The sequence below is a fragment of the Nyctibius grandis genome, chromosome 1 (assembly GCF_013368605.1).
Source record: "Nyctibius grandis isolate bNycGra1 chromosome 1, bNycGra1.pri, whole genome shotgun sequence".
Lineage (NCBI taxonomy): Eukaryota > Metazoa > Chordata > Aves > Nyctibiiformes > Nyctibiidae > Nyctibius > Nyctibius grandis.
Window position 1 is genome coordinate 79,941,776 of NC_090658.1, and position 14,906 is coordinate 79,956,681.

General features: G+C 35.4%; 1 protein-coding gene across 1 annotated transcript in view; it reads left to right on the top strand.

The window, feature by feature from the left end:
- SEC63 (SEC63 homolog, protein translocation regulator) overlaps positions 1–14,906 on the top strand; it is a 63,005-nt gene that overhangs the window by 34,691 nt on the left and 13,408 nt on the right. Inside the window, exons 8-13 of the mRNA XM_068409504.1 lie at positions 232–340; positions 1,894–1,988; positions 4,709–4,841; positions 6,016–6,108; positions 12,600–12,754; positions 14,549–14,696. Of these exons, the coding sequence (XP_068265605.1) occupies positions 232–340; positions 1,894–1,988; positions 4,709–4,841; positions 6,016–6,108; positions 12,600–12,754; positions 14,549–14,696 (733 nt within the window). The remainder of the gene's footprint in view (positions 1–231; positions 341–1,893; positions 1,989–4,708; positions 4,842–6,015; positions 6,109–12,599; positions 12,755–14,548; positions 14,697–14,906) is intronic.

Sequence of the window (14,906 nt, forward strand, 5' to 3'; positions counted from 1 at the left end):
TGTTGGGGGGAATTCTCTAGGCTAGAGATAATCTAAAAATTTTTAGCAGTAGATTCTCTCAGATGAATATATTGGTGTGCTTTTAAAATTTGTGTTGGCAAAGATTTTTTGTTTCCTTCTCCTTTCTGAAATTCAGTTGGCCTGATTGTGAACAGTCATGAGGTGATCCAGCATAGCTGCTTCAATGCTTCATCGTAGCTGATGTCATTTTGTTCTTGTTAAATGTCTCAGGGTTCCTGGTGGTACCGATCAATACGATATAGCGGAGATCAGATTCTCATTCGGACAACTCAAATATATACGTATTTTGTCTATAAAACACGGAACATGGACATGAAACGTAAGTAAAAGGCATCTTGAAGTGTTGATGCGTTCATCTGGAAATGTTGATCTGATGTTAAAATGCTTCTGCTTTATAAGCCTTTGTTAGATTAAAATAACGTTTCTTGTTCTTTTAGAGTGTTTTTAAAAACTTCATCTTGTTGCAGGTGAAGAGTACTCTGTAAGAAGACTTAAGTGTTTGGGAGAGGGAGTTACGTAGATGTATATTTATATCTGTGTATCTATATATTTAAAAAAAAAAAAAGGAAAGAAAAAAGGATATTGTATGTTGGGAAAAGCATGCTGACCTGCCTGTGGTCCTGAGTTACTACGTGGCCACTAGGAGCACAGCCTCTGTCTGTGTGTTTTTTTCTGTTAGTGTAACAAAATGGGCTTTGGGAATTTTCTAGGGGCTGTCATAAAATTTTTATATGGCCAAGGAACGAAGTACCATTTCTGGTTCGCTGTTCTTACTTATTATGTTATAGCTAAATTTCTGTTTAAAAATTTTGCTCCATATCAATTTCATGTTACTTTGTTACTCGTTTATAGTTTTTGATCTACTTATTTTTCTTATCTGCTCACTTTTAAAGGAATTAAAAAACCTTTTTCTGGGGAAATCTGTAGATGCATTATGTTGGTGCAGAATTAGATCTTTCAGTTTGGAGGCTGGCACGGGTCTGAAGAATTAGTGTGGTACTAGTTAGTTCTAGATTGGATTTTACTAGATTGCATGCTCAGAGCAATTGAAAAGCAGAATAAAAAACCCCAAAAAACCCTCTTAAAAGGGTTCATAAATATATTCTCTTACTCCTTTGAATTTCACTGTTGTTCAGCTTTAGATTTGCTGGAATCATCCACTCTTGGACACATCCTTTTCCTACCAAACAGAAATGCTTTGCAGATAATCCGAGAGGTCTAAGGAGATAAGAGTATGGAAATATGTTCGCTTTCTAGTCACAGCACACATGGATTTATGTGTGTGGGATTAATTCAGACCAGTTTATGCTCTCCACCTTGTCATACTCATGCTTTTTCCCCTCTCCAAACAGCTAGGTGAGAAAGGAGGAATGGGAGAGTAGGTGGGACTTCTTTAGACGTTTAGGGACATCACTGCAAACCTGGTCTCTTCTTTCTCCAGACTTCTTGTCAACAGTAGATTATTTCATGTTGAAACTTGCTCAGAACCACAGCTTTGATGCTTGCCTTGTGTCTCCTACAGATTGGTTAAAAAATTAACCCTAATTTACTGAATTGGCGAGAGGAATGGTTCTGTGAGCATGCAGAATAAACCTAACTGTGTTTTTGTGAAGACATTTAGAGTAAGATGCTGGACTTTATGCCATACAAAATGTAGCCTTGAGTGATCTCTTTTGTCTTGTGCCAGACATTGGTTCTTGCCTGCTTTGCCCTGTCGCAGTAGTAACTGATCCACTAAATAGAGAACATGGATATTCATGGTTCTTGGGGGAAGAGTGGGAATAAGTTTTTATGGCTGAGGGTTCTGAAGATACCACTCAGTGGCATAGGATGTTGCTGACATTTTCTGTCTGCCTCCAATTATCTTTGCAGGGCTTATCATGGTTTTAGCAGGAGCATCTGAATTTGATCCTCAGTACAATAAAGATGCTACGAGCAGACCAGCAGACAACATTCAGATACCACAGGTTAGTTGTATCAAGAGATGTTTTATAAATAACTGACCCCTTCAAGGGAAGAGAGAGATGGTACTTCTGGGTGACCAGCTGACCAAATTCACGTTCTCAAGATATTAATGTTGTTGAGATGCAGCTGTATCTCTTTAGAAATAGGAATTAGAAGCTAGAGTTGATTTTTTTTTTTTTTTTTTTTTTTTAAGAAAAGATAACATTAATTGGTGGTAATGCTTATCTTAAATGGAATCAGTTTAGTATATAGACTGCTGGGTTGGGTTTTTGGGTAGGGGTGAACTAAATAGGGAATTAGTGTCAGTCCTTACAAATTTTGAGTATTAATATAAGGAAGTGATCGCCATTTGATAAAGTTCTTTTAAATCATTAACACAGATCTGGTTGAATATGTTAGTACTGAAATAAAATTATGATCTGATGTCTGAATTAGTAATCTCTTGAAATATTACAAAGGTTCTTTCATGAATGTCAGTTCCCCTCTCATTGCCTTTTGTTTTCATTTCCACTCAAGTCTTCCCAACAGAGATGCCATAATGCATACTGTGACAAATAAGACTTCCTAAAACTCTGCTGGCAATAATTATTTATCAGAAGCTTGACACTTTGGTTTTAAGGAGTTTAAAGCACAGTGTACAAAATGCCCCAATGCACGTGATTTGAGTTTGCAAAATGAGGGGGGGTAGTCTCACAGGTTTAAACTTTGCATGCACGCAATTGAATTTTCAAGTCGTAAACATACTTTCATGTCCCAAATATAAAGAAAATAGACTGAGATACCTCTTTACTTGTCTTTTGTCTCTTTCACAAATTCTTTATCACCTTGTGGACTTTAAGAGAAGGAGCTGGAATTGTGTTTAGGTAAGGTTTTTCAGCAGGTTTTGTACTTGGGAGCACATGACTGGGACAGATCACCTTGATCATTAGTCCTTCTCCCGTGCTGTTGCAAGCATTGGCATTTGCAAGCCCTTTACATTTAATAATTCTTTATTTAAAAGGCAGTCAAGCCTCCTGTAACCATATCCTACTGAGAAGCTGTTCCAGAACTTGCTGTTCTAGTGATTAGGAGTCTTGTTTGTGACCAATTTATATCCATGGTTTTTGTCATCATTATTCTTGAGTCTAAATGATTCTTTCTGTATATATCCTTAATGCATTTATAGACAGAAGCAATAGCCCGTTTGTTCTCTTTTTGTCTTTACTTTGCTAAACTAGAAAAGCTGTTGTCTTTTAACCCCCTCTTTCCCTAAAGGCTCCTCATTTCCCTCATGCTGCTACGTGCTGAATGGGGTACTGTTCCCAGTTGATGTATTTCTAAATTTTACATTATTTTTTATTTTCTCTGCTCAGAATTGTCCACCATATAACATGTTAAGTCTTAGCAGTGCCTTACTTGGTGGCACTACTATTCCTTTATTTCTGCAGGGAATAACTTTCAGCATGCTGTTTTCCATGACTGTTTCATATGTTGGTTTAATACAACTAGTGATCCGACGATCACTAAGTTTTCTGTATTTATCCTGTCTTATGTACCACTGTTTTCTATCTAACAAGCTGCCATCTTCGAGCTGCAGTTCTTGTTAGCATGCAAGTGCATGACCTTGCATTTTATACTATTGGATTTTGTTCCGTTTCTAAAGCTCCAGTAATCAGTGTCATCCGTGTTCTTTTTTTTCTGAGTATATAGCAGCGCAAGTCTCCAAAGCATCAGTACAGAAGGGTATTGCTAATAATTTTTATTAGTGTATCCTGCTTTTGGGGCCGTGATTGTTGTTCCCATTTTTATTTCACTGTTTTATCATAAACCCAATATCAATACTTTTATAAAAGTTTTCTTATCAAAGTTTCAGTCGTCATGGTCTGGTGTTATATCAGGATGTGCTTATAAGTAACTTCTTGTTAGAAGATATTTTTCAAGTGTAGGGAAAGACTGGCCAAAGGTCAGTGTAGCCTGGCTGTTGACATCCTAACTTCCCTTTGTGGCTGGAGATTTTGGAGCCTCAGTCTCTCCTCAGGTGACTTGTTGACCTAAAAAGTGAAGCTTCTAGGCCATATATTGATTCTTATAAACTATGAGCTTCTGTTACTCAGCTTTGCAGCCTTTCCCTCCAGGGTCTTCAACAAATTCAGTTGAGAGAAACCTGTTTGAACTGTGCATCTTGGTCTAGTCAGAATCAAGGCAGGTCATCCTAAATAAAGGACGCCATGCTTTTTTCAAGTTGGTGCTGTTTATAAAGAAGTTAAAATACTTGATCTTCAGCCTACCAGGGAGTTCAGGCTTATAACCCTCCTTCCGGGGATACCTGAGACTGTTTCTGAGGAAGTTGGCTTGGTCTTAGACGGGTGAAAGGTCTCAAGGTTTTGAGTTTAATATGTTGAGTTTAATATAAATACCTTAGAAATATGGTTGAATCTAGTAAACCTTGGCAATAAAATCAGTTTTTTTAAAATATTTCTCTATCAATACAAATTTACTCAATGCTGTTCAAGGCAAGTTTCTTGTGTGCAAATCTTTACTTTCCCCCTCACTCCCACATTGAAACAAGGCATTTAAAGACACTTTTTGGAACTGGGTTATGAATAAAAATGGCTAATATTCACCTCTACAGAACTTTCCAGGGAAAAGTGAATGTAACGTTTTTTCCTTGTAAACTTTTCCTCCTGTATTTGTTTCTCTTTAGCACCAAAATAGCTATTTGTGTTTAACTATTTTATTTTAGCTAATCAGAGAAATTGGTGGCATAAATTTAAAGAAGAATGAGCCTCCGCTCACCTGCCCTTACAGCCTGAAAGCCAGAGTTTTGCTGTTGACTCATCTTGCCAGGATGAAAGTTCCTGAGGTCCTTGAAGAAGGTAATGGCTTCTCCCCTAATCGGATATTGTTGGAAACAGAGCAACACGTTGCATGCTACAGTACTCATAATTCTTGTCCATTGAAGAGTTGCATGGATCTCTGCTCAATAGCCTCTACGCAGTGTACTTAGTTTTTCAACTTTTAATGACTTTAAAACATTTACTTAGCACTTACTCATTCTCTTGACAGCCCTGTAATACTGATATCCTACTTTTTAATGCTTTTTGGCTGCAAATGTGACTTTATGTGACTTTGAAAATTTTTTTTTCTCTTTGTAATAGAACAAAAAGTTAAACATATGAAGTATATTTGCTTTGCAGAGTAAAGAAATTCAAGATAAGCATAATATTGCTCTCTAACATTTCCATGCATGGTTATTTTTGGAGTTTTTTAGCCCACTATGTGAAGAAAAGATGACAAGATTAGAACTTTAAATATCAGTTACATATGGGCTTCAGTTTGTGTTTTGCAATTTTTCATACTAGTAAATATACAGACTGAAATGTTTCTAAATACAGTTCTTAAGTTTCAGCCATGAAACTCATGGTTTCTTAGGCTGACCAGCGAACTTGAGGTGTTCTATATTTTAATGCAAATTAAAAAAAAACCCCACAACAAACCAGTGAAGATTCTTTGGTTCATATTTTCCAGTTTCTTTCGAAAGAAAAATGATCAGTTTTAAATAGTGACTAAAATTCTCTCATCTTCCTTGCTACTTAGTTACTGTTTGTAGTTACAACTTCACAGATCTGTATTCAAAAGTAGTTAGTACTTTACAAATAACATTTTTCCCTAAACTGGTTTTTCTCTTAAAAACTAAAAATCCTTTTTTTAAACTTGTGATTACCTAAAGAATTCATGCTATTTTAGTAAGGCTGGTAAATTGTCTGTGCCATCCTGTTGCTTTCTTAGATGGATCTAATAAATATTCTTCATTTGGTGTGGAAACTACTTGTCTGGTATATAAATTTTTGTCCCCTCTCAGCACTTGCTCTTTCCTGTTTCGTTAGGGTATGTTACAGATGCATGTGTCAATGAGAATAAAGTGGTGTTTTCAATAACACAACAAGTAATAGAAATGAAGACAGCACCATTAAATGTCCAGCTCATGTAAACTGTATCCTTTTTCCCTAATAGAAGTGCAGCATAATTTCAGCCACTTATGTCTTGCAGATCAGCAGTTTATCCTGAAAAAGAGTCCTGCACTACTTCAAGAAATGATTAATGTGATCTGCCAACTAATAATAATGGCTCGAAGCCGGGAAGGTAAGAAAAGAAACTGTATAACTAAAACTAGTAAATATGATTCTTCATTGCAATACTTCATAAAGTCTTTGGTTCTTGTGGGAAGCTTAACCTGTGATATTTACAAATGCCTAAATACACTTTCGCTCTTTTTACTGTAATGAGAGAGTTCTCTATTTTGAGGATTTAAATGCTGCCGTTACCAAGCCCTGCTCTGAAATCTTGAATATGCATGTTCAACTTGCAGGTTTTGCAATTAAAAGTTTCTCCTTAAATGCATTGAAAACCTTTTCTTAAAGTTCTGGTCCATTTTTGGTAGCAAAGCACTTAGTGTAAGACAAATTAAACCTTGTGTTCATCCATCTTTTAATTTGCACTTCTACAGTTCTTCCTTTCCTATTGTGAGTGTCGCTTGTTTTTTGGATCGTTTATTTGCTGTCATTTCTTTGTATGTTGCTCCTATTTCTCCATTTCAGGATCCTATGCTGAAATGTAGTTTCAGCATAGGATCCTGCTATGTAGCTTTTTTTTTTCTGTAGGGGCAGGTGCTTTGCTGTAATTGCCATAGAAATTATGATTTAATTGAAATGTAATATTTAAGCTTTTTTATTTTTACTGTAAAAAGGCAATTACGCTGAAGGTGGTTGCTTGCAGTATGAAGAAACAAAGACTTGGATCTCATTCCTTTATTGCAACAAACATAGGCAAGGCTTTTTTTTTTAATGCCAAACTGGTGACCATTTTGTTTGCTATCAAATAATACTTATTGGTTGATCTTTACTAGACCAAAACGCCTTTAACAAGCATTGAGATCCTCCTAACAAGAATAGTTGTGGGGAAGATCTTTTGCAACACTATTGCAAGTGGTGCTGGAAATTGTGGTCCGTAACCAAATAAAGTATGAGAGAGGGGACGTGAGCAGATAAAGACGTTGCGTGCTGGCTTACATGTCCTATTTTAGAAAGCACTATTGATTAAGTATATTTCTAGTTCTCTTTCAAACCCTATCTTTACTGGTCTGTGAGACTGCTGGGGAGAAAACTTGAAACCTGGAAGTAAACAGGAGCCATATTTTTCATTGTAGAAGTAAACTTCACCTAACATTAGATATATTTATTAATGAGTATCATATTAAGAGCTCAGCTGTGGATATGTTTTTGTGAATATTCTCTAGACTAGCAATGTAACAAAGTTGCAAAGACTTGCTGTGAAACTTTATTAGTTTAATAGTTTAATAATTTATTTCATAAAAAGCTAAGTAGCTGTTTTGGAAGTGTGCAGGGTTTTTTTGGGGGGGGAGGGTTGTTGTTTGGTGTTTTGGTTTTGGTGTGGTTTTTTTTTTTTAAGTTTTCCTAGCTCAGCCCGACCAAGTCCACATATTATAGCTAATTATGAAAAGTGCTTAAATGGAGACAGCTTTTTACTTGTTTATAAGCCTTTGCATATGTCTCTGAAATACGGCTTTTAAGATGGCCTATGTATATATTAGTCAACTAGCAAATACTTGGGGTTTTTTTTTTGTGCAAAATGAAACCAAAATAATACAGCTAGAAGCACTTTTTATGCAACAAAACTGGAAGTCTTTGAAAAATGAGAAACACCTCTATCTCTTCCTGTAAAAGATGAAATAAGATACTTAACAGAGTGCATAATATACTTTACAATTTGAATGACCTTCAAGTAACTGTATTCTCCTCTAGTTCTGTACGTGCATGGAGATACCTTTTAAATTTGACAGTAAAATGATTATTTATAGATGTAGTGTATTTAATAAACTGCTTTGAAGTTTCAGAAAATTTAGATTTTAACTTAAAATAAAATCAAACAGTATTTTGGAAGACAGTAGTGTAAACTAATTTTCCATTTGCATGTGAAATGGAAGTTATTTATTAAAAAAACAAACCTAAACAACCTCTACTACTAACAATTTCTAGAGATTATCATCATCCCTTCCAACCTCAATGAGTCTATGAAAGCAGATGAGAATTTATAGCTGTCATTATGTATGGTAGAAGTTACTTCCATAGATTTGGAAAAAAGGTGGAAGAGTATCATAGGTATAGGTGAAGATTTGTTTGGTATTTCTCTAGCAGATTTTCTCGGAATTATTGCCAAAGTTTTAAAATGGCAGCATTCAGAAATTTGTACCAAACATTTCCTCTCACTTCCACGCCAGCGCTCTCAGCACAAAGCGTTGAAGGGAAGGTGATACCGAACAGTTGCCCATCAGGCCATCAGTAATGAATTTGAGGACTTGAAGGTAAACTGTTTCAGAATTTTGGTCTTTGATCTAGAGGAAGATCACCATTTTTGCTACTTACCAGTTAGCAAATTTAAAATGGTGACCCTATTTTTGATGACCGTACATGTAGAGAGAATTTTACCCCCTACTGACTATTGTTGGGAAACAACTGGAAATTGAAAAGGTATCATTGGTTTGGTTTTTTTTTTTTAAGATATAAGTAAACTTAAATATAGACATTTTTGAGAGACAGTTTTGTGTAAGTTTGTGTATTTGTCATCTTAACAATTTTAAGTAGCTTTAAACTTGACTACAGATGTTTCTGGGTTCAGTTCTAATTTTCACTTAAGTCAGCCTTGACATGGTACATAAAATTGTCACGTGCTATAATTAGCCGTAGATGTTCAGCAGTCCTGATCTGTGAAAATACAAAGATGGTGGCATGTGTTAATATTATCTAAAGAAATATTTTGGGGACAAATGTTATTTTGTGAAACTTAAATTGATGGTGGATGAGGGGTCTCCTTTTGCACTGCATTCATTTATGTCTTTCAAATGTCATGAATTATTATTATTATTAGCTTAAAAATATCTGTAAACATTTATGCATACTTTGTAATCAAGTCTTCTGAAGAATAGCACCTTGGATGAATCTTCAGAATCTTGGCACTTAGTTTTCCTAGTTAGCTTTAAAAATGTCCATATGGCATTCAACTATTGGTCCAGTATCAGCTGTTCTTGAAGGAGATGAAAGAAAGACTGAGAAACACTAAGAACAGCACATCACAGAATGAGATTTATGAAGTTCTGCTGTCTGAGCCTTTCACAGGGACAAGAGTCCTGCCTCCCCAGAAGGCAAAAAGTGGTACCTTAGGCTGCTTATGCATCCCCATAAAAGCCATGGACACTGCCTTCCTTATCAAACCCTGTTAGAAACAGTCTGTCATGAAAGAATGAGTGTAGGTTTTGCATAAAAATCATTTAATCATGGTTACTTCTTAATTTTTAACAGAGCTATCATTCTTTGCAGATGAGTTTGGATTCATTATTATTTGGATTTGTTGTGTGCAAGGAACAGTTTTAATTTGCTTTCATAAAAACAAAATTGATACTATTTTCATTTCAGTCCAGTCAGTTTTTAGTTATGGCTAAGCTTTTTCCCTGGTGAAAAATGTGGCAATTGTGAGCTACCTTTAGATAAAATGTCTGGTACTCCCCTGCCTGATTTCTCTATAGTCTGTGAGATTTTCGTTTTACATCCCTGAAAATACGCTTTGCTCTGTGGTATCCCTTGCTTGCATCGATTGCTTTGTGATGATTAACTGGTAGTTGATAATCAGGAGGTCTAAATTACCTTTATGGCTTCTTTGAGATAATCCTTAAGTATCGTAAGTAGCTGAACTGCCAAGCGACGTGTTTGCTGCCAAAAACATGGAATGGGCTCTAGTAACTGTCTGCAGAAAGGTTGGGCATCAGTTCAGCTGTCCAGTCAAAGTGCATTTCTTAATTCAGGTTGTAAGCTGCAGTGTAATGTAGAGGTTGTGGTTTGGCCCGAGTGTATACCATTCCTTCACAAGCAACTATGATTTGCATTTAAATTTGTGATTGACTACTTTAGTGTCATATGTTTTGAATGACTTTATGACCTTAAATTAAAGGTCATCTTGTCTTGTACACTTTGACAAGCAGAAGCTGTCAAAATATGTGTAGTAATGGTATTCATTTTATGGGGGGGGGCAGTTGTGTGTTGTTAAAAGCTATACTGTCCTCAGATCCGCTCTTGGGGAATATAAAGTGCTATGCTATTTTCAGGAAACCAAAATAATATTCTCCAATTTTGTTAAAATATTTTTGTACTGTCATATGGATTATGGGTCAGTGCTTTAAGAAAGAAGAATTTCTGCTCTGACTAGTGCTCTGTGGTCTCAAAGCTCTAGGTGAATTTCCTGCAAAAGCCAGTTTGTCAGAGAATATTTAGGATTCTTTTATTAACTGGGTTTGCAGTGTGGGTTTTTCTTTAATTTAAAAAAATCCCATGACTTCTCTTAGCAGCAGCCAAAAAAATTACAGGGGAGGTGGAAGATAGGTAAGATGGAAAGTAAATTTTGTGCTGTTTAGTTGGGAGATTAGTCTTTCCATTCCTTTTTTTTTTTTTTTGAAAGGTAGAACTTACATCTTTGTTACTTATCAGTATGTCTAGCCAGATAGTTCCATTTTTGTGTTATTTTTCTCTTTGCTTTACATATAGTCTTCACAGTGTTCGTTAATATACTGGGTTAAAAAAAAAAAGTCCTGCCATGTAATTTGATTTGATAGCTGATTATATTTATAGCTTGGTGTAATTAATGAAGAAACAGGCCATTTGAAGGGAGAGGGTCAGGTGGAGCAGAGGTGGCTGAGTGATCTTTCAGGTGCATTTAACATGCCATAGTAGCTGCTTATAAATTTGTAGCAAGGTAGTGGTGTAAAGGAAGAGGAAGACATACTGAAGACACCTAACTTGTCTGTTTTTTTGTTTTGGTCAGATTTATTACTTTTTCATATTTCCTCTGTACAACGTTTTAAAATTAACTTAAACTTGCTTTTTATCAAAATATGTGGCCATTGGCACTTAAATTAAACATTCAGCAATTTTTGCTTTGGTACCCTTTTGGTCAGGTGCAGATTACAGCCTGTCTGCCTTCTCACTCAGGTGTAAGTAAACCTTCATTTATCCACATCTCTAATTGCCTTGCTAGTGTGGTAAGCTCAGTCACACAGCCCTGGCAGAGTGGGCATATTCCTTCTGACGGTCTGTCTAATCCATCTGTTGAAAGATGCCTCTATGCCCATGTTGTAATGTCCTAACTATAACGATACCAGCCAAATATGTCCATAACAAACACATGTATTTGTATACATATATGAGTATATTTGTGTATGTACACACAGAGATGTTTGTATTCAGACTTATATATTTATATGCAGAATATACCTGTAACAGTCAAGGTGATGAAAGGTTGATTTTTTTTTTTTTTTTTTTTTTCCTGAGAAAAGAAAAGGTTTTAAAATATAGGGAAAGTACATATGCTGATCCTTAAATAAAATGACAGGCATCATAAATTACAGGTGCTTTCTGTGACACGTTTAAAATTGCCTTCAGTTCTTTCGTATGCCACATATGAGTTCAGAAAAAATTTAAGTAGCTTAAACTCCTCTTGGCTCTCTAAAGAGGATCTAGCTTATTTTTCTGTTTCATGGTAAAGTATAGATAGAGGGACCTGAACATTTCCAAATCTGGACTTGCAGCAGCTCTTGAGCTGCAGGGGAGTTCTGAAATGAGTTTTCTAAACAGGGTTTTTAGAAGTCTTATTTATGAATGGAAGGTTGTCTAACAGAATTAAATAGCAATATGTGGAAACCTGTCTGCTTTGCTTTTTCATTGCTTTTCAGACATGATGAAGAGTATTAAATTACTTTTTTTTTTCCCCCACTCTGTTCTGGTTAAGACCTTTTCCCTGTCTATCTTTTAATAATTTTAATTATGTAGAGTGTATACCCCTTTGTATTTTAAAACATTGAAGGAATTATAGGAAATTTCTAAAAGAAAAGTCAAATAGATGTTTGCTGAGACACCCCTTTTAGCTTTTAGGTTTAGTTATAAAAGCCATGCCTTTGCTATTTTCACAGCTATTCTTACTGCCTCCTAACATAATATACTTTGCTTAGCTTCAGTTATACCTACGTTTTTTTCTTGCATTTAATAGGCCACTGCCTTTATGTTCATCTCTCAAGATTAAAAACTCATAAGTAATGTATTTTGTTGTTAAAGATTAATGTCTACTGATAAACTATATTTAATGATGTTACAAAGTAGAGCTAAACACATTATACACACACAGATATATATATATATGTTACACAAATTTAAAATAAGTTAGTTTTGATGCTGCTTTTTTTTTAAACTTAAGTAGTGGCATTTTTGTCTATAATAATTGCATAGATACATTGTGCTGTTGTTCCCTTGAGACAATGTTAGATGGAAGTCTTTCCCTTTCTTAGTATTCAGCTGTGATAGCCTAAATAGAGGGAAGAAAATGTCTGCTGAGCTGTGTGACTGCAATGAGAGCAAAAAGGCTACCTGGTTAATTATGCTGGACATCTTAAGATGCCTCTTTCTTTTGCTTGGCTGAGAACAAGGTTTTCTGCAGTCTATAACACAAGCATACAATGTAAAAGCGTAAGAAGAAAAAAAAATAAAAATTATGTTGTCTGTTTAATTCTCCCCAAGAAAGGGAGTTCCGTGCTCCATCTTTGGGATCTTTGGAAAATTGCATGAAGCTTTCCCAGATGACTGTTCAGGGACTTCAGCAGTTCAAGTCTCCCCTTCTGCAGCTGCCTCACATTGAAGAGGACAACCTTAGGCGGGTCTCCAATCATAAAAAGGTATAAAACTATGAATGATACTTGGTAACGTCTCTGTTTTTGTTTTCTGTTACTTCTTTTACCTATTTGCCTGTAAGGAAGCAAGGTCATGAATTAACTAAGAGAATAAAAATGTCTTTATTTTTTCAGGAATTCAATACAATACTTCCTAAATCTGTGTTTATCTTTAAAGTCCATCTCAGGAGGTGGGAATTAAAATCCGAGATCTTACAAGTGTAAAAGATCAGTCTACGTTGACCTCACAAACAGAAAAAAAGAGTTTCCTTCCTATTACAGAGTACTATCTCCTATTTAATATAACATTTTTCCAGAATATAGCTGGAATATCCTACTGGGATTTTTTTTTTCCTTGTTCGGCTTTACATCATTCTTAATCTATTTTGACAGAAAATATATTTGGAAGGTACCACAGAGGAGTTCATAAAAGGAAAAAAATATCAATTACTGTGGAAAGTATTTCAGATGTTGTGATCCTTTATGTATGAAAGAGGATGCTTTAAAAAGCTATTGCTATGTAGTTGTAGTTGGATAAGTGTAATGGTATTTGTAGAATTGAAGGACAAAAAAGAATAGTCTTGTCAGAATATCTGCATACGTTTCTTCACTCTGTTTCACTGACTGTATTCAAACCTGCTTGTTTGTTTGACTGTAGGTATATTCTAGGAATGCCTGGTTAGAAACAAGCAGCTATCTTCTAGTAGAAGCTGTTGACTTTTTTGATAGTCTTATTACAATGGTTAGTTTGAATCAACCTTAAAAATACTCTTTTTATCTAATGGAAGTCTTGTTCAGCTTTAACTACAGCCTTAGGTTGTGGTTAAATGCTTCTGTGTTAGTGTGAAGATAAAGAATTCTTAAGTACTGCATTTTTTAAATTCCCTTTGAAGATGCTTGTTCATCACATAGTCAGGTAGACTTTTCCTTTGGATGAAATAAAAGAATCATTCTCTTACAGGCATCATAAAACACTTTTCTTAATCCAGCCCTAAACTATGGGAAGCATACAAAAAAGTACACAATTTTAGATGTATTTTTTGACATGTGCCGTGTAACTAAGTACAAAAATCAAGAATTTGGCTATCTCATAATCCCACCTGTCCTTCCCCTGAAAGAGGGAGGAGACTATTTTATTAGGTTTGTTTGTGCAGGATTCCCATGCATTGAGCTCTTCAAAAATACAGACTCCTAGATTGGAGGTATGATCAGTCTACCTGGATGCATGAAGTTGTTTTTAATGAAATACGTACATTTATAATGGTGGGGTAATCAAGTGTTCAGACAAATCTGTGTGTGTGTTATCCTTTTTGCTCTGCTCTGCAAATGTTAAAAGGAATGGTTTTAGATTTGTTTGCAGTTCAGTAAAAAAAAAAAAGTAACTTGTACTTAGTTGTTCCTGCTAATATAAATCTCAAAGCACTGAAGTACTCTATCTAAATAAAGAACCTGATTAGTAAGATTTCTTGACTCAGCTTTCGGAAAAAGATGGCTGAAGTGATAGTTTTATAAGAAATGTATCCAGTTTCTAAGGGGTGACATACTAAGGAGCACAGCAATGTCCAAAGCAGAGCTATTTAGAAGGTTTGAATGCAACTTCTTTGTTTTATTGTTTCTCAAAACATATGCTTGCTGGTTTCCTACAGTATGTTTTTTTTTGTAAGAACAAATCAAATGGTGTGTATGTATTAGTAACATGGGGATACAAGTGATGTATTATCAAGAGTTCATTTGTAGACTGTGTTCTATGCTATCATGTCACTTCCTTTTTTCTTTTTTTTTTTTTTTTTTAAAATTCAGTATAAAATCAAAAGTATTCAGGATTTGGTGAGTTTGAAAGGTTCTGATCGTCGCAATTTACTGCACTTCCTAGAAGATAAGAAATATGATGAAGTTATGGCTGTCCTTGGCAGCTTTCCGTACGTCACTATGGATATAAAACCACAGGGTGAGTGGGAGGCCCTTTTGTTCTGTATATGTTGCTCTTCTGACATTTTGATAGTCTGTAGGCAGTAGGCTTTTGGAGGACGCTGGAACACAACTCGCTGTTATTTATGTGGCCTGGAAATTACATACTTTTTTGACTGGCGGGCTCTTGTACATGAGATTTATTATAGTCTGAGGAGATAAAGTACATTGAAGCATTTCACAGATTCCC